This window comes from Stegostoma tigrinum, chromosome 15, assembly GCF_030684315.1.
Source record: "Stegostoma tigrinum isolate sSteTig4 chromosome 15, sSteTig4.hap1, whole genome shotgun sequence".
Taxonomy (NCBI): Eukaryota; Metazoa; Chordata; class Chondrichthyes; order Orectolobiformes; family Stegostomatidae; genus Stegostoma; species Stegostoma tigrinum.
Window position 1 is genome coordinate 20,454,513 of NC_081368.1, and position 18,770 is coordinate 20,473,282.

At 41.4% G+C, this 18,770-nt stretch overlaps 1 protein-coding gene across 2 annotated transcripts in view; it reads left to right on the forward strand.

Annotated features, from left to right (window-relative positions):
- col4a5 (collagen, type IV, alpha 5 (Alport syndrome)) overlaps positions 1 to 18,770 on the forward strand; it is a 251,011-nt gene that overhangs the window by 217,288 nt on the left and 14,953 nt on the right. For both annotated transcript variants that reach the window (XM_059651364.1, XM_059651365.1), the window contains 7 exons: positions 1,576 to 1,709; positions 5,203 to 5,275; positions 7,549 to 7,620; positions 11,603 to 11,731; positions 11,884 to 11,982; positions 13,569 to 13,781; positions 16,806 to 16,983. In XM_059651364.1, the coding sequence (XP_059507347.1) occupies positions 1,576 to 1,709; positions 5,203 to 5,275; positions 7,549 to 7,620; positions 11,603 to 11,731; positions 11,884 to 11,982; positions 13,569 to 13,781; positions 16,806 to 16,983 (898 nt within the window). The remainder of the gene's footprint in view (positions 1 to 1,575; positions 1,710 to 5,202; positions 5,276 to 7,548; positions 7,621 to 11,602; positions 11,732 to 11,883; positions 11,983 to 13,568; positions 13,782 to 16,805; positions 16,984 to 18,770) is intronic.

Genomic DNA, 18,770 nt, shown 5'->3' on the forward strand with positions numbered 1-18,770 from the left:
AGTGGACAGACTGTTCGTCATGCTTAATTGGTGCACATATTACCCATTACTTTTTTTTTAGTATCTGGGCAGATTCATTATAAACATTACTCTGAATTGAAGAGTGTGCCAAGAGATAAGAATTCTTGACTTGAATTGTAATTATGTTCTTTGCAAGTAAATATCACATTGAAGTACTCTGTTCTGCTTCAGTGTTGAATATGTGGACCATTGTGATGGTGTGTGATTTATTGCATTCGTTCTGAATCTTCTATTAAAAGTTGAAAACTAAAATTTGGTAGAGAAAGAGAGCACCATGGATTGGCACTGGGGCAAAGGTCTGAAGAGAGAAAGTATGATAGCCAAATGAAGGGGTGGAAGGACAAAGAATAAGAGGGGGAAAATAACTGTGGTCGAGTGGAAAAATAGAGAGGGGAGGTTTAGGAACAAGGATAGAGGGATAATGGCTAAAGATGTAATAGTGACTTGTGTGGTCTAACGTTTTGTTTATGAGGCCTGACATGAGTTCATAATCATGTGTGGCCCAGTGATTCGTTTCAATAGATGTTCGAGAGATCTGATCTCCAATCAAAGGATGTGAATCTTTGCAATTCTGTATTCTATTGAGCCATGGATACTCATTATTACGTACATTCAAGGCAAAGACAATAAATTTGTAATTATTTTGGGACTTAATGGATACGGGGATGGGTAAAGGAAAGGAATGTTAGTTATAAAATCAGACATTTTTGTAGCTGCACCCTATTTACCTGGAGCGTCTACTGTTTACACTTCATGACAAAGTTCACAATTATAATATCACTTTTATTTCTGTACCTGTATTCTTACAGGCCCACCGATAATCATCTGTTCTTGCAATAAAGCAATTACATGAGAAAGTGACATTTATATGTACAGAGGTATAATTAACAATGTTGAATATTATAACACATTCTTTCAAAACTTCAAAAGGGAATTAGATGTGTAGTTGAAGGAGAAGGTTTAGCATGGCTATGAGTGAAGAGAACTGTGGCTGTTTTGAAGAGCCAGCATAGCCATGAACTTTGAGCTGAACAATCTCTTAATGTGTTGTGACATTCCACGATTCCCTGTAATCTCATGGGCAGTTGTAAGTGACCTCAGCAGCCTGAAGCACTGGATTTGAAAAGCCACACAGCATTCCATCTCACTATCATAATGCAGCGTTCCCTACAGGAGAATACACACTAACCAGGAAAAAGGCCAGACTTGGACCTTTGTTCCTCTTTTGCAATGACTTTACATTAGCACAGGAAGAATGGTCTATTGGGTAAATGAATGAAGGATTGCTGATACAATAAAATAAGCTAGAATCTGCCCTTTCAGAAGAAATGGGGTAATATTGGGGAAAACTGTGCCCTGTGCAAATAGTTTACAGTTCCTGCATGGTGGATTTGATTTTTAAAAAGATGCAATCTACATATCTTGTACCTAACATTTGGGAACTGTAACCATAACTTAGTGAAATAGCTGTCCAATATGTGACTAGAGTGAAACTTAAAGAACGACTGTTGATGCAGCTATATTAAAATCTAAAGACATTGTTTCTGATTTAAGGTCCACAAGGTTCAATGGGTCCCCGAGGCCCACCAGGATTTGGTGGTATCAAAGGAGAAAAAGGCAATCCTGGTCTTCCAGGACCACCAGGGTTCTCTGGCCTAAAAGGGGAAATTGGACCACCAGGACTTCCAGTAAGTCAAGAATTTGATATGCATACATTCTTAACCATGATCACTGTACTTTGTGTAAGATTCTTTTGTTTCAACTCTTGGTCAAAAAGCAGGTGATAAGTTTCAACAAAATAATGATTGACAGCATTGTTTTACAATGATTGTGGTTGTTGTGGGTCAGTTATATCAGCTCCAGAGAGTTCCTCAGGGTGGCATCCTAGGCCCAATGATCTTCAGTTGCTCTCCATTGTAAAGTCAGAAGTGGGAATGTTGGCTGTTTGCGCAATGTTAAGCCCCACTAGGGACTTCTCAGATACTGGAGCAGTCTATCTTCGAATGTAGCAAGACCTGGACTATGGCCAGGCTTAGTCAGACAAATGGCAAATAACATTCATGCCACATAAATGCCAAGCAATGACAATCTCCAATAAGAGATAGTCTAACACTGCCTGTTGCCATTCAATGGGTTACCATCACTGAATCCCACACAATCAACATCTTGGGGGTTACCGTTGACCAGAAATTCAACTGGGCTCATCAGTAAACACAGTAACTACAAGAGCAGAACAAAGACTAGGAATACTCCAGTGACTAACATCACTTCACTCTCCAAACCTGTCCGCCATCTACAAGGCACAAGTCAGGTGTGTGATGGAATACTCCCCACTTGTCTGGATGAGTGCACCCTGAACGACACTCAAGAAGTTTGTCACCATCTAGGACAAAGCAGCCCGCTTGATTGGCACCACATCCTCAAACTTTCACTCCCTCCATCATGACATTCAGTAGCAGCAGTGTGCTATCTGCAAGGTATACTGCAGAAATTTACCAAAGTTCCTGAGACAGCACCTTCCAAACCTATGACTACTTCCATCTAGAAGCACAAGGGCAACATATATATGGGAAGATCACCGCCTGCAAATTCCCCTCCAAGCCATTCGCCATCCCAACTCGGAAATATATCGCAGTTCCTTCGCTATCGCTGGGTCAAAATCCTGGAATTCCTTCCCTAATAGCATTGTCAGTCAACCCACGACCAGTGGACTGCAGCATGTCAAGGGCAATGAGGAATGTGCAATGAATGCCAGTTTACTGTGCCCACCTCCCACGCATGAATAAAAAAATAGCAAAGTTTCAGAATAAGGCTGAATTGCCAAGTTGCCGAAGAATGTGAGTGTAAGATTAGGAACAGTTCAGGTGGTGCAATCTTTCCTATCGAGCTAAGTGGGAAGAACAAGTTACTTCCTGCACATAGGAGTGCAGTATTCAGTTATGGAAGTAAACAGAAATATCTAATTTTTTCTAAAATACACCCTCAAAATCTACCGAAAAGTCTTCAGAATGACCACTTATATCTTTTCACTTCAGTTCAAGGCGAGAAACAAGACTACCCTTGCTCTTCTCACAATCTTCAATATGCTACCACTAAATTATTTAAAATAAACTTCCATCACAGAAAGGGGGAAAATATCAGAGGGCAAATTATTGCACATTGATCATAAATTTGTAGTACTGCCTATACAGCAACAGGATCCAATGAAATTGGTGAAGGAGCAACAAGACATTTGCACATGTATGTAACTCATTGAAGTTGGAAGGACATGTTGAGAACACAATTAATAAAACATAGTGTGTGCTGAATTTATATAAAGTGCTGATAGAATGAGTATTTGGCCTCATTTTGGGCACTGCACTTTACTAAAGATGGAATGGCACTGGAGAGAATTCGAAAAATATTCACAAGAAAGATTCCAAGAATGAGGAAAATCAGTTATGAAGATAACTTCTCCAAAGTAAGACTATTTACCTTGGAAAAAAAGAAGCAGAGAGATGATTTGATTGAAATTTTCAGAATCATGAGTAGTCCGGACAGAATAAATAGGAAAAAAACTTTCTACACATGCAGGTGGTGAAGAACAAAAAAATTTAAAGTAATTTTTAAACGAAACAAACGTGCCATAAGAAGAATTTTTTTTCTCTCTCATGCAAGGAGTAGTTGAAATCTAGAATGCATTACCTAAGCATTTGGTGGAGGCAGGTTCAGTTGAAGCATTCCAAAGAAATTTACACTGTTACGCAAAATGCAAGAATGTGCAGAATTACAGGGAGAAGATGGAATTGCCTCAAAGTGGATGGCTTATTCTGAGAGCTGGCAGTGACACAATGGGCTGAGTAGCCACAGTTCCGTATTTTGTGAATTTGAAAATCTTTCCCAATGGAAAAATTGTTGAATATCCTTAGAAAACTTACCAATATCCTAATATCACATGTCTACTGCTGTATATAGTCAGGTGTGGTATTTCTGTTGAAATAATTTTAATACAGAAAATTGAAATTAATAAAGTGAAGAAAATGATTAGTGCAACCAAAGACCAAGAGCTTTGGTAGCTTTCATGAGTTATATCATTTTCTCGTGTAAAGTCAGTTTAAAGCATGCTTATTACACTGTCAGATGGTCTGCACTCAGTCTGATCAACACATCCACAGGGCCTTTTTACTTTAGCTTTTTTCATAATATTCAAAAATGCTCTTACACACAACTATACAGTTCTGTTTATTCCTGATACAACAGGGCCAATTTTTATTTAGATGTTCAAGTGGGCAATAATTCTTCATACATTAATGAGGTGCATCATGCCTGGTTTATGCTCCCTTCATGAAAATAAGCTGCTCTGAATACAGCAGATGATAGGAATGGGATATATTCATAATTATATTTAATAAATGCAACTTCTGACTTCATCAATGTAGAATTTGTAAGGCAAAGTGGAGTCAAAAAACAAGCCTAAAAGCTGGGGAATGGTCCCTTTGTGGTCATTTGTAGTTTCCTCAGGCCCAATTGTACAGCCGTCTGACAAGTAATCAATTGTTGTGAAGCTCCAATCCCTTTCAAGGCCAATGCCCACCTTCAGGGGCTACCGCCCATTATGAGGGTCAGTAGCTGAGGAGCATCACCTGACCTTGGGCTGTACCCCACTTCATTCAAGAGGTCACCTTTGGAGCAGGCCCCTTCTGGTCAGGTAAGCAGAAGTCAGTAGGACTTTATAGAAGGTGGGTATGTTGTTGAGGGAAGGTTGACACATTGCCACAGCTCAGCGCACCCAGCCTGTGCCAAGAGTGCTGAATTAGGATCAAGGTTTCCACTTCCCACATCCACAGGAGGTCCACCATGATTCATCAGGCAATCATTGTGACAGAGGCTTAAGCTACTAGCAGTAAAATCCAATGGCAGATGGAAAATACCAAATCAGAAATTACTGGAAAAACTCAGCAGGTCTGATAGCATCTGTGGAGAAAGAGAAGACTTAATCTTTCAGGATCAATAACCCTTCTTCAGAATTGGCAGACAAAAGATGATGGGCAATCCACCCCTCATTCATAATTGTACCCGACTTCCCCATCTTCCCCTCCACATCCTGCTTCCTAGCCCATGTCCGAAGGATTGATAGAAATCCAGCCCATTTTAACTGCTTATCTCTTCCATTGTTAGAACTGTTTGTTGTCTTCATTCCAGGGTAGCCCAGGACAACCAGGCTTCACAGGGCTGAAAGGCGACCCAGGTTCAACAGGCCTGCCAGGCTTTCCAGGTAAGAGTGAAGATTCCAGTATCTTGCCTGTCCTTATTTGGGGCAGAATGTTTGACCCCAATGGGGCCTCCAGGTCCCTGAAGGTATGGAAAGGTTCCCTGGCACACACCACCCCAGTTGTGGTGGTCCACCTGCTGCAGGCACTCTATTATCATCTTCACCTTGCAATCGAGGAAGAGTGATAACCAGTTTGCACACTGCATGAACACAAGAATCAGCATAAAGATATTAACAAGATAATCCCGACACGATGGCTCAGTGGATGGCACTGCTGCTTCACAGCACGAGGGACCCGGGTTTGATGCCAGCCTCGGCCAACTATCTGTGTGCAGTTTGAACATTCTCCCCATGTCTGTGTGGGTTTCCTCCAGTGCTCCAGTTTCCTCCCACAGTCCAAAGATATTAAGTGGATTGGCCATGGAAAATGCAGAGTTATGGGAATAGGTAGGTCTGGGTGGGATGCTCTTTGGAGGGTCGGTGAAGACATGATGTGCTGATTGGTTTATTTCCACACTAAAGGAATGCTATGAAATGCCATGGCAGTCATTCTATGAGATTCTAAGAATCCCATGTGGTGATGAATGATAAATATTGGCCAGGCTACTGGGAAGGATTCCCCTCTTCCTTTTCAAACTACAGCAGTGGGAATATTTTACACTCTTTTATGAGTGTAATCTGGGTATATTTCATCTTATCTGAGACACAGCACCATTGACAGTGCAGCACTACGATGACCTATCAGTCTATATTATGTGCTTCAGATTCTGAAATGGAAATCAAATCCACACACACACACTATTGATGAATTGTGGCTAGCCTCAATTTAATCTGAATCATTTAACTGGTCCAAATCTGATATGTGACATGAATATTCTTTCTGAATTTTGAACCAAATAAAAGTTTTTTTTTAAGAGTATAAAGCTCTTTGTGGTGAATGGTAAGTGTGCAGTGAAATGGTTATAAATAAACACCCTGAAGATTGGAATTGGGATAAGTAGAATTAAGTAGTGGCAATAATTTTATGCCTAATCTCCATCGGCTGCTTTGGTCAGCAATAGCTCTTGCAGAAAAGCTGGGTACATATTGTCCATGACTGTGGAACAGCTATGGCACAACTACGTGAATTTCCAGTATGTACTCCCGTAGCAACCAGCTCATAAAATGGCTCCTAATTGCAGGGCTGCCAGTGTCTTTCATTTGAAAACTTGCACATTATTGAGCGGGGCTAAAGAAAAATAAATTAGAGGTTGGAAATCTGAAACAAAATCAGAAAATTCTGGAGGCTGTCAATAGTTTAGGTAGGATCTGTAGAGAGAGGGACACAGTTGTTAATACTCTACTCTGTGGTAAGCTGGTAGGGGAGACTTTTATATAGTTGGGAGGCTAATAGTGGGTACTGCCCCAGAATATCCATGGAAGGCAATTAATGTATGCTTAGGGACATCAATCTGGCACTTATTCAGTAACAGGCAGGGAATTTACCATGGGGAAGCCCAAAAGACAAGCCCCTGACGAAGTTGCTTGCTGGCTTCCAGGGTTGCATCCTCATCCAAAGGGTCTAAGTGCTTGATTGAAGCACTCAGCATTGGGAAGGGGACTGCCCATTGACAGCCACACCACTCTCCTTGTTACCAATCCCCATTATACCCATTCTACGATCACTCACATGTACCTGGGTCTGTGAGTGATCCTGAGCCTCAGTTAGATGTAGTACCAGCTGCCGACACCAGCTCCACCCCATGCCTCTCCTTGAGTCAGTGATCCTGGGGAAAGCCCACTGTTACCTACATAGATGCCTGACTGGCATTTGGTTGGTGGGTCTTCTATTGCTGGCCCGGCATCTGACGGGCAACATCCTTGTTGCCTCCATTAAACTGCCAAAAGTTCCAGGTCAGCAAACCTTCATCAGGACTGATGCACCAAATGGTCGTAACTCGGTTTCTTCCTCTGCAGTTGTTTTCTGATCTACTGATTGTTTTCAGCACATTCTGTTTCATATTTTATATTTCTAAATGCATATAGTTCTAAAAATTAGAAACAACATGGTGGTTGAATAACAGACAGTCTCTGTGAAGGTTTACACAACTAGGACCTGCCAGACTTCAATGGTCACAGTTGGGAGGATTTATTTTCTTGTCTGTTCACAGAAGCCAACTTGAGCATCTCACTGTAATTGGCTATTGATATGCTGTGCATACTTATGTACAATATACAATATATTAATTATTCCATCAGAAGGCTAGTTTTTATCCAAGCTCTCATTTGCTTCACAGGAATGAAAGGATCTCCTGGATCTCCCGGTCCTAAGGGTTTGCCGGGTGATTTAGGCCCACCTGGCCCTCGAGGTAGGTTTTGATTCTCTCAAACATTCAGATTTGATTTTCTTCTGTTCTTCCAGAAAGTTAACATACCTGTTACAGTTGTGGAACTGCAGCTGTTTAAAATTTGGTGATGTTTAATAGAGATGGCATGATGAAAGAATAATGATCTCTGCACATAAAAGTTGCCTGGAACCCATTGGGGTTATTTGCACTTTGGACTGAAAAGGGGCGGTGGATAATCAGCCAACTGTGACGCAGCCCACCAAAACTCCCTTCTATTCTGCCTGTGACCATGGACTAACAGGATCCCATTGGTTGAAGACCAGGAGGATTCAATAATCAGTGAGGGGTTAGCTTCACTAAGTCACTTTTACACATGATCTCCACCATCTCTTCAAAGGACAATTGTTGGCATCTGTCCTATTGAGACAGGTATAAAGCATTGGATATCCATTCACCAGTTTCACAATTAAACCCATTTTAAAATGACCTAATATGGGGTAGTGTTAACTGTTTTGGGTATGAGGACCAAATTTCTTGTGATAATGCTTGCCTTGCATCTTGTCACAAACAGGTGATTAAAAGGGAGGGAGGCAAGGCAAGGCAAGGCCCAGTGATATTATGAATAACTATCAATCCAGAGGCCTAGATATTGTTCTGGGGACCTAGATTTGAATCCTGTAAACACAGATGGTGGAATTTTAATTCAAGAAATATCTGGTATTAAGCTACATTAAATGCCAGAAAATCTCATCTAGTTCACTAATGTCTTGTAGGGAAGGAAATCTGCTATCCTTATCTGGTCTGGTTTATATATAACTCCAGATCCACAGCAATGTGATTGAATCCTAACTGTGAGCAACTAGAGATGGGCAATAAATGCTGGTCTAGCTGGCAATGTTCATATCCTGTAAATGATTGGGACCCTGCACCTCTGAGATAGTAGGAACTGCTGATGCTGGAGTCTGAAATAACAAGGCATGGAGCTGGAGGAACACAGCAGGCCAGGCTGCATCAGAGGAGCAGGATTGCTTTGGGTTGGGCGTCAGTGGTGGATAAGTTTTGGAGGAGGTTTTGTCGGACAGGATTTACATGCTTTTGGAAAGGCAAGGACTGATTAGGGATAGTTAAGTTGGCTTTTTGCATGGGAAATCACGTCCCACTGATTTGTTTGAGTTTTTTGAGGACATGACCAACAAAGGTAGATGAGAGCAGAGCAGTGAATGCTGTCTTCAAGGAAGAATTATGGCAAAGCAGATTGATGAAGGCAGAGTGGTAGACCCTTCTATTGACTTCAGCAAAGTGTTCAACAACATTCTGCACAGTAAACTGGTTAGTAAGGTTAGATCCTGTGGGATCCAGGGGGAGCTGGCCAATTGGACACAAAATTTACTTGAAGGTAATAGACAGCGAGTGGTGATGGAAGGTGATTTTTATGGTACCAGAGGCCTGTGACCAGTGGTGCGCCACAAGGATTGGTGCTGGATCCACTTCTTTTCATCATTTATATAATTGATTTGGATGTGAATATTGGAGTTATGGTTAATAGGTTTGCAGATGACACCAAAATAGGTGGTGTGGTCAACAATGAAGAAGATTATCTCAAAGTACAATGGAACCTTGATCACATGGGCCAATGGGTGAGGAGTGGCAGACGCAATTCAATTTAGATAAATGTGAGGTATTGCATTTTGGCAACCAAGGCAGAACTTAGACACCTTATGGTTTGGCCCTGCGGCATGTTGCCAAGCAAAGAGACCTAAAGGTGCAGGTGCATTCTTCCTTTAAAGTGAAGTCACAGATAGACAGGATGATGAAGAAAGCGTTTGGCACACTTGCCTTCATTGGTCATACCATTGAGTATTGGAGTTGGGATATTATATTGTGGCACTATAGGACATTGCTTAGGCCACTTTAGAATAGTGCGTACAATTCTGGTCGTCCTGCTATGAGAAGGATGTTGGTAAACTGGAGAGGATGTAGAAAAGGCTTACAAGGATTGGAGGATTTGGACTATCGGGAAAGGCTGAATAGGCAGGAGCATTTTTCCTTGGAGTGTCAGAAACAGAGGTGTGACCTTATAGAAGTTGATAAAATCATGAGGGGCATAGACAGGGTGAATAGCCAAGGTCTTTTTCCTTAAGTATAAAAGTCCAAAACTAGAGGACATAGGTTTAAGGTGAGAGGGAAAAGATTTTAAAAGGATCTGGTGGGTAACTTTATCATGCACAAGATGGTGTGTAAGGAACGAGCTGCTAGAGAAAGTGATGGAGACTGGTATGATTACAACATTTAAAAGGCATCTGATTAGGTCTATGAAAAGGAAGGGTTAAGAGGCATATGGCTCAAATGCTGGCAAATAAGACTAGCTGAGATTGGGATGTCTGGTCGGCTTCAATGAGTTAGACCAAAGGGTCTGTTTCCATGCTGTACGACTCTATGGCCCCACCAAGTGCAAAAGATGTACACTGTAAAGCTAAAAATTCACAGAAATTCAGATTTCTGTGTTTCCTGTCTGAAATGTCTGAAACAATTTCACCAAGTTTTTCAAATATATCTGGCATTTAAATGAAACAGAATCACTGACACCATCAAAGGCTAAACATGGTGCTTGGGGAGGCTGTCTAATTTTTGTTTCATTGTTTTAACGTAGAAAGGACGCACAGGCGTGCACACACACCTGAACCATGGGTGAATAACTCCACTCTACCATCGCCTCAGATGAGAGTGGTTAAGGAGCACAAAAGGCAGCTTGCCTTCATTTCAAGTGGCCAGGAAGACACTTTAAACATGTTGTAGTGTTGGGCTTTAAAAATGCTATCCCCAAACCAGGCTATTAAAGGTTAATCATTGTGGTTATTTGGACATGACAATGATCAATTGAAGAAAGTGGAAAGCAGGCTGAGTGCAAAGACAGCTGTTTTGGCTGGAAGAACTGCACTGACCTTGGCAGAGGGTGGAGGGTAAGGGGGCGCTGGGAACCATTCTTTTATGCAATTAACACAGAACCGCCTGGAGATGTTTTCAACTTGCTTTCTGTACAATGTCTGGAAAAGTATTGAAACTAGGACAACGTGGTGATACAGCATGTAGCTTTGGATTCAGAATAGTATTAATATCAGGGACTTTGTCCCACATGGACTTTTTAACCATCCATCTGGAGTTCACAAGACCAGTGCTGTGGTATCTAAGATAGAGCTCCAAGAGCCACCATCACCCAAGTGCCTGACGAGCAGAAAGGCAATATAAGACTTGTTTGTTTAATATATATCTCAGTAGTTTAACCAAATCATTTAGCTTTAATTTATATAGCATAAACTAACAATTATTAAATACAATATTTAGTAAAAGTACTTTAAACAAATTAATTAATGATATGTCAAGTGCATATCTCTTCTTATAATCATTTTGGTCAGACTTTAAAGAACCCGTAGTGGTATGTTCCGTCTAACAATGCACGTGTTTGTTTGCAAACCCAGTGAAATTGAGAAGGCCTGACACAGCAGGTAAAGCCATTGCTACATAACGTAGGAGCAAATTACTGCAGATGATGGAATCTGTACTGAAAATAAAAAATGCTGGAGATCACAGTGGGTCAGGTAGCATCCATGGAGGGAGAGCAAGTTAACATCTTGAGTTTAGATGAGCTCTAATGAAGATTCATCTTGACTCGAAACATTTGCTTGCTTACTCCCAATGGAGTCTGCCTGACCCGCTGTGATCTCCAGCATTTTTTTTTGTTTTCAGTGATCATTGCAACCTTTTCACAGGCAATGAGGGATGAGCTGTAACTGATGATATGGCCAGTGATGCCACATTGTAAGAACAAATAGGGTTTTAAAAGCCTCCACTCTGAATTCAAAAGTTCACTAACTAATTGAGAAAGAAGTTACACCCAATGACACTGCATGCTGGAAGACACTGAAAAATGATAACTAATAGAATATTGAACAGGAACATCCTTGCTTTGGAATTCCCCACTTTAACCTGCAGTCTTTGGTTTTAGGTCTACCTGGTCCACCTGGACCACAAGTACCAGCTCGAATTGTCAAAGGAGAACGGGGTTACCCAGGACCACCAGGTCAGCCTGGCACTAAAGGATTACCTGGTCCAATTGGTCTGCCAGGGCCTCCAGGTAAGGCATCACCAAATTGTACAAATTTGTTCGCTGACGTGCAGACCCCATGACTACAGCAGAGCTCTTTCATCAGCTCAAAATAACTGTTCAGTTATTGTAGCGTTTGAAAAGTTTACATTCCTTTCTTTAATGTCTTCTCATTTGTCTAGGTCCAGCAGGACCCCCTGGTGACCCAGGTCAAGATGGAATTCCTGGGTTTAATGGACCAAGTGGACTAAAGGGAGAAAGAGGCTTTCCAGGGGATACGGGTAAGAAGAGAAGCATGTTTTCTTCTCTTTATTCGTAAAGGGGGGGTGGCTGATCTCTTTTCCCTTCCAATATTTAGGTGTAATTTTGAAGAAATTTCAACCCCAATGGTGAGTAGGTCATCTATGCTCATTCCTCCACCACCTTGATGATTATAATCAGAATTAAATGAGTAGTTACAGCAATTAGTAAAGTTTTGTCCTTCCACTTTCCTTTAAAACAAGGAAACACTAGTATCTGCTTAGTATCTTTTTGTCATGGCCAACTGAGGCAATGAGTCACTGCATGGAAATCAGCAGTATAGGTCTGATCTTACTATATCAAATCCAGTCAATCACACTGCTGTAATAAAGACAAAATACTGTGAATTCTGGAAATCTGAAACAAACACAGAGCATGCCAGAAAAACTCAGCAAGTCTGGCAGCATCTGTGGAGAGAGGAACAGAACTATGTTTTGAATCTAATTTGATTCTTCTTGATTCTAAAGAAGAGTCATACCACTCAAAATATTGTGTGTTTCTCTCTCCACTGTGTGACCTGCTGAGTTTCTCCAGCACTCTCTGTGTTTGAATCATACTACTGCCATGTACTTCTCATGCAAATCTTCTGATCTAGTTACAGTGGATATAATGAACACTTAGTTGCATGCAACAAACAACTATTCATCACATATCAGCCTCGAAAATATCAGCAGACTATTTGATCATGGGTAATGAACTGTCCTCAGAAAGTCCCCTCCCATGAAAATGTTAACAGGTATCATTGGTATCAGGAAAAGGGATGCAGCTCATACTCAGACCTCCCTCATCCATGTCTATATGCTACATCACCTAAGTTAGTCCAGCTAATTCAGTACAAGCCAAAGTAAGAAAAATCCGCATTTATAAGAGTATCTTCTATGGTCTCATCACATTCCAAAGTGGCAAAACCTCTCAAACCAGGTTTAAACTTTGGATCTAAATGTCACACAACTTACCTACAAAGGTGTGTACCACTAAGTTATTTTTAATTAATTCATGGGATGCGGGCATCATTGGGCGAGGTCAGCATTTATTGTCCATCCCCAATTGGTCACAAGGCAGTTAAAAGAAAGCTGCACTGTTTTGTTTCTGCAGTCACTTGTAGGCCATAGCAGGTAAGGACAGTGGGGTCCTTTCCCTGAAGGATGTTAGTGAAACTAATGTGTTTTCCTGACAATTGACAAGGGTTACATGTTATCATTAGACTCTTAATGCCAGAATTTTGTTGGATTCAAATTCCACTATGTGTCATGATAGGATTTGAATCGGATCCCCAAAACATTAGGCAATCCAGGTTTATAGTCTAGGCCATCGCCTTCTCAGTTTCAATAAGAGATCCAATTTTGTTTTGCATATTGCAGCCTGGAAATAACTTTGACCGCTGTGTTAAACAGTGCAAATCATTAGAATTGCTAACACTTCCTTCTTTTTATCTTGATCCTAGTTAAATTCTACCCCCATTGTCTTATTCATGCACCTTTCTGAAATCGTAAGCTTCTCTTTATTAATGTTGCATTAGTACCTCGGCCAAGCTAATGTATCTGATTTCAGTATGTTCTTTAAACAGGTGACAGAGGTTTTCCAGGCCCACCTGGTCCAGATGGGACTCCTGGAGTGCCAGGCCTTCCTGGATCTCCTTCTGTAGCTCATGGATTCTTGGTTACCCGACACAGTCAGTCAACAGACGTGCCACGATGTCCTCCTGGAACATTAACCATCTATGATGGGTACTCTCTGCTTTATGTACAAGGGAATGAAAGAGCACATGGTCAAGATTTGGGTAAGAGTTAGGTCATAGGATATGACAATGAGTGGATGTTATCACTTTCTTTTGTGTTTTAATGAGCGGAGTTCTATCCCTCCTTCAGTATACAAAACATGTTCCATAAAATTAGCGTGTTCAACAAAAAGCATTTCCTGAAAGAAAATTGAATAACAGCTGGAAATGTTCTTGACTTGTCATTTTAATATTAATGACCTATTGAATGCCTTGAACCTATCTGACCTAAAGTCCCTGTACAAACTTGCTAACTCTTATTAGCTTGCTAATTTTTTTCTGTACATCTAAGAGCCAACTGTTTCTTAAAGAAAAACCAAATGAGCTGCAGACGCTGTGAATCAGGAACAAAAACAGAAGCTGCTGGAAAAGCTCAGCAGGTCTAGCAGCATCTGAGAAGGAAAAAACAAGAGTTAACATTTTGGGTCCAGTGCCCAAGAAAGGGTCACCAGATCCGAAAGGTTACATCTGTTTTTTCCTTCACAGATGCTGACAGACCTGCTGAGCTTTTCCAGCAACTTTGTTTTTGTTGCTAACTGTTTCATATTTCCCCAATCCTCCCACCTCCCACATGTCTCCCTGAATCTCCAACTTCCTTTTCCCATCTCACTTGTTTCTTTCCTCCCCAACACACCCATTTGCTCCTCCAATTGATTCTCCTGCTTCTCACCCCTCAACCTCAGCTGATGATACTCACTACCTCACTAGTCGCCTCGGTTTCAAGTTATACTGTGAGCAAAGGACTGAGAAAGGGTGTGAGAAAGGAAGGCGTCAAGAAGTGGGAGCAGGGGAGTGGGGGACGTAGCGGGGAGTGGTGTGTGTGTGTGTTTGTGTGGTGGGAGTGTGTGAATAGGCAGAGATGGAGCTCAGGGAGGAGACAACAGCATGGATAACAGTACACCAAGGAGAAAGAAAAGCTGCTAATGGGGACCCTGAGAATGTGAAAATGGGTTGGCTGTGCTGTAAGTAGCCCAAGTAGCCCACGTCATATGACAGGGCCTGGGATATGAGGGTGAATAAAGGACAGAGTAGAGAGTGTTCATGTTCTAAAATTATTGAGCTCAAAATTGAGTCCTGAAGGCTGTATGGTTACCTATTGGAAAATGGGATGTTGTTCTTCCAGCTTGTATTGAGCCGCACTGCAGTAGTCACGAGACAGAAATGCTGGCCAGAGAGCACAAGGGTGTACAGAAGTGGCAGGTAACTAGGATCTCAGGGACATTTTTATGGACAGAGCATGGGTGTTTTGCAAAGCGGTCACTTCCAGTCTGCATTTCGTCTCCCCGGTGGAGAGGCAACCACACACGTTGTGAGCAGTGAATACAGTAGGCTAGATTGAGAGAAGTGCAGATAAATCACTGCTTCGCCTGGAAGGTATATCTAGAGCCTCGGAGACTGCGGAGGGAGCAAGGACCACACAAACAGACCAGATGCTTAATTACACCAGCATCACCCCAACACCCATAAATGGAGCTGCATTAGGACATTATTCAAATGAGGCATAATACACTGCAGAAACCTGGAATTGCACAAAGCAAAACAGGACCACTTATACGGGGTTTTTAAAAGGAATGGAATACTGTAAAACACCATCTGCTGTTAACTCTGTGACAGAACACAACAAGAAAACACAACATGGCCAGATACACTGGCCACCCTACTGTACATCAGAGACATATCAGAGATGACCACAAGACTATTCAGACCCCTAGGTATCAGGATAGCCCACAAACCAGCAACCATCCTGCGACATCTACCGATGAACATAACGGATCCCATACCAACAACCAATAAAGCTAACGTAATAAGCAAAATACCATGCGAGGACTGTGACATTGCATAGGCCTAACTGGAAGAAAACTGATGATAAGGATACAGGGACACCGACTAGCTGTAAAGAGACACAACCAGTTCTCACTGGTCTCAATACATGCGGACAAAGAAGGACACAAATTCGACTGGGACAACACATCCATAATAGCATAAGCCAAACAGAGACATGCCAGGGAATTCCTGGAGGCCTGGCATTCCAACTGGAACTCCATCAACAAACACATTGAACTGGGCCCAATATACAAACCACTGAAAAACAGAACTAGAAGAATGCCAACCCTCCCAGCAAACTGAGGACTATAAATAACAAACGGGACAGAACATCAACGCTTCACTGGAGGCGCACTGACAATGTTACCCAGCAGGGTGACAAAATGTTTGCAACCAAACACACTGGCTCGGCGAGCAAGCCTACAACCTCAGGGGTACTTGTAGGTTATATTGAATGTTTCTAATTACAACATTTAAGATTGAAATAATAAGAACTGAAACTAGGTAGTACAGAAAAAAGGCTATTGCATCAAATGGGCTCTTATTTAGGTCTATCTAATGGAATTTAAGGAGGATATCACAGTAAGATCATTACACATTCATAGTAATTTAACATGAAGTTTTCAGGAATATGTTCCAAAGTATGGGTCAGATCCAAGCAGGAGAAACAAGCATTAGCAGGACTAGCCAATGTATGGTCAATTAGATAAACATTTGCAAAAACACCTGATGATGAAAAGTAATATAGCTGAATACAAAGGTTTAAAACGAGAAAGACTGCAATGTTGAAATGAAAAAAAATACAAAGTGAAAGAGCATCCAGAGCCATCAGCTATGCAGGGGACAAAGCTAACTGATAAACTGATGAGGGATCCCACTTCCTCTTGAGTTGAATGTTCACTTACCAGTTACAATGCGGTCTTGGTCAGTAACCAGAGGACGCAGATTTAAATCACTATGTTTTTAAGCAGTGCGTTGTTATGATTTGGAATGCATTTCCTGTAAAAATAAGGAAGTAGATTCAAGAATATCTCATAAAAGAGAATTGGATTCTTGAAAAATAAATATTTGTTGAGCAATTCAGAAAGATCAGAGGAGTACGACTAATAGAATAATTTGCCCAAAGAGCTGAAAAATGCTTTGTGGGATGAATGGGCTGCTTTTGTTCCGTATTCTTCTATTTACAACACTGTGTTGTTTCAGGAACTGCTGGGAGCTGTCTGCGGCGTTTCAGTACAATGCCATTTATGTTCTGTAACATCAACAACGTCTGTAACTTTGCCTCAAGGAATGACTACTCCTACTGGCTCTCAACGCCTCAGCCAATGCCAATGAGCATGGCCCCAGTAAATGGGGAAAACATCCGATCCTTCATTAGCAGGTAAGCCTGTATACCTGTACTGGTTTGAGCTGCTCACAGATACCATGTATAATGGGTCAAAATAGTAGTGCACTTCACTATTTTAATATTAATTCAATCATTTTCTGCATGGTATGGAAGACGTGAATAGTTATGCTATACAGCATACAATGTAGACCCATCATAAAGATCCACAATTTTTATGAACCTTTTTAAAAAGATATTCCTCCCTCTTCTGTTTTATAAGACTCAAGTGTATTTCTTCATTTAGTTAATGCACCCTAGGATTGGGACTGATGAAAGTCTCCACTAATGTTGTTCTAAACTGAACAGCCCTGAGTCATTCTTCTTACAGAGTGCTGAGGTTCACAACTTGGTAGACTGTTAGATTACTTCCCTTGTACTTTGGCAAACAATACCATTAATGTATCTCATTTCCGAATCCAATCATCTTCCTTCCTCCGCTGAAAGTGTTGACTCATGCTGAAGAATACTCCCATGTGTTTAGGGATATTACCCATTCTTCCATCTGCGAAGCTACTACACTGTGTGCTAACAGTGCTGTTGACTGTGGTGATCATCATTTTGATGCATAGCACTATGGGTGATTCCTCAGGACATCAACCATGCTAAAGGGTATTACTGGCTGGACCAGCATTTATTATACATCACTAATTGGCCTTCTTCAGGGATGGGTAATAAATGCTGGCCTCATCCCATGAATAAGTATAAATGAAATCCTGCTGCATCTATATCCAATTTCCATACATTTCACTGGGAATTGTTGGTTAATGACCAGAATTGGGAATTGCAGTGTTTTATCTTCTCTAACCCAGTCACATTGTGAGCACTTATAGTTCTGTTGTTGTCACCTAATCAAAGATTAATGCAACACACATTGTTGACTGAATCACCATGCTCTGCATAGCTCAGTTATGTAATACCTTAGCTATCTCCAATGTTGTAATGCATTCAATAGTCTAATATTTCTAAACTCTGTTAAATAATTCTTCATGTTGAAAACGTGTCAGGACCAGAAACAAACTATTACAGTCTACCAACTAAATCTCACATTTCAAAAACACCATTGAAAACTCTTCCCCAAAATAAGCAAGACCCTTCTGGCTGTAAGCAGACTACAATGTATGTGAGATCCCAAGTAGCTTAAATGTTGTTACACGCTGGTAGGAAAATATAAAGACACCTGAAAAGGATGAGCAAGTGTATTCATTTACCTCCGCATGAAGAGTGGGGGCTGCTGCTCCTCCAGGCTTTGCCAACCTGATGGACCTATATTCCCATTATCTCTGATGGACCTACGTTTCTGGCAGCCAGGATGGTTCCATGCCATTGACAATACAGCAGCCTGAAACTGGCAAGCTGAAATCTAATACCTGTTTGGGATCTGCACTCTAAATACTGAAATGTTAAGATGACCTGACCCTCTAAATGGAATGGATCTCTGGCCAGAGGAATCTAGCTGGCTGCTTGCTATTCCAATGCCACCTTACATCTGATCTGGTGAGAATACTCTGTATCTGCTCCATATTTGGTCCCCTCCTACAATAATTCACATTTCCCCACAGTGACATCACCTGAGAATGAGCTGTCAGCTTGCAGATTTACACTGACAAAGCCCAGACAGACGTGCTAATGTCTACCATCATCCAGCTACTACATGCACCCATCTACTGGCCAACCTTTAGAACTCGAATGAGGGGAAGTTTCTTCCTGCTAAGTAGATATTCTGCTGAGCTCCCAGTCGGATCTACGTGCCTCTTCGTCCTTACTCCAGCTCTGTCCCCATC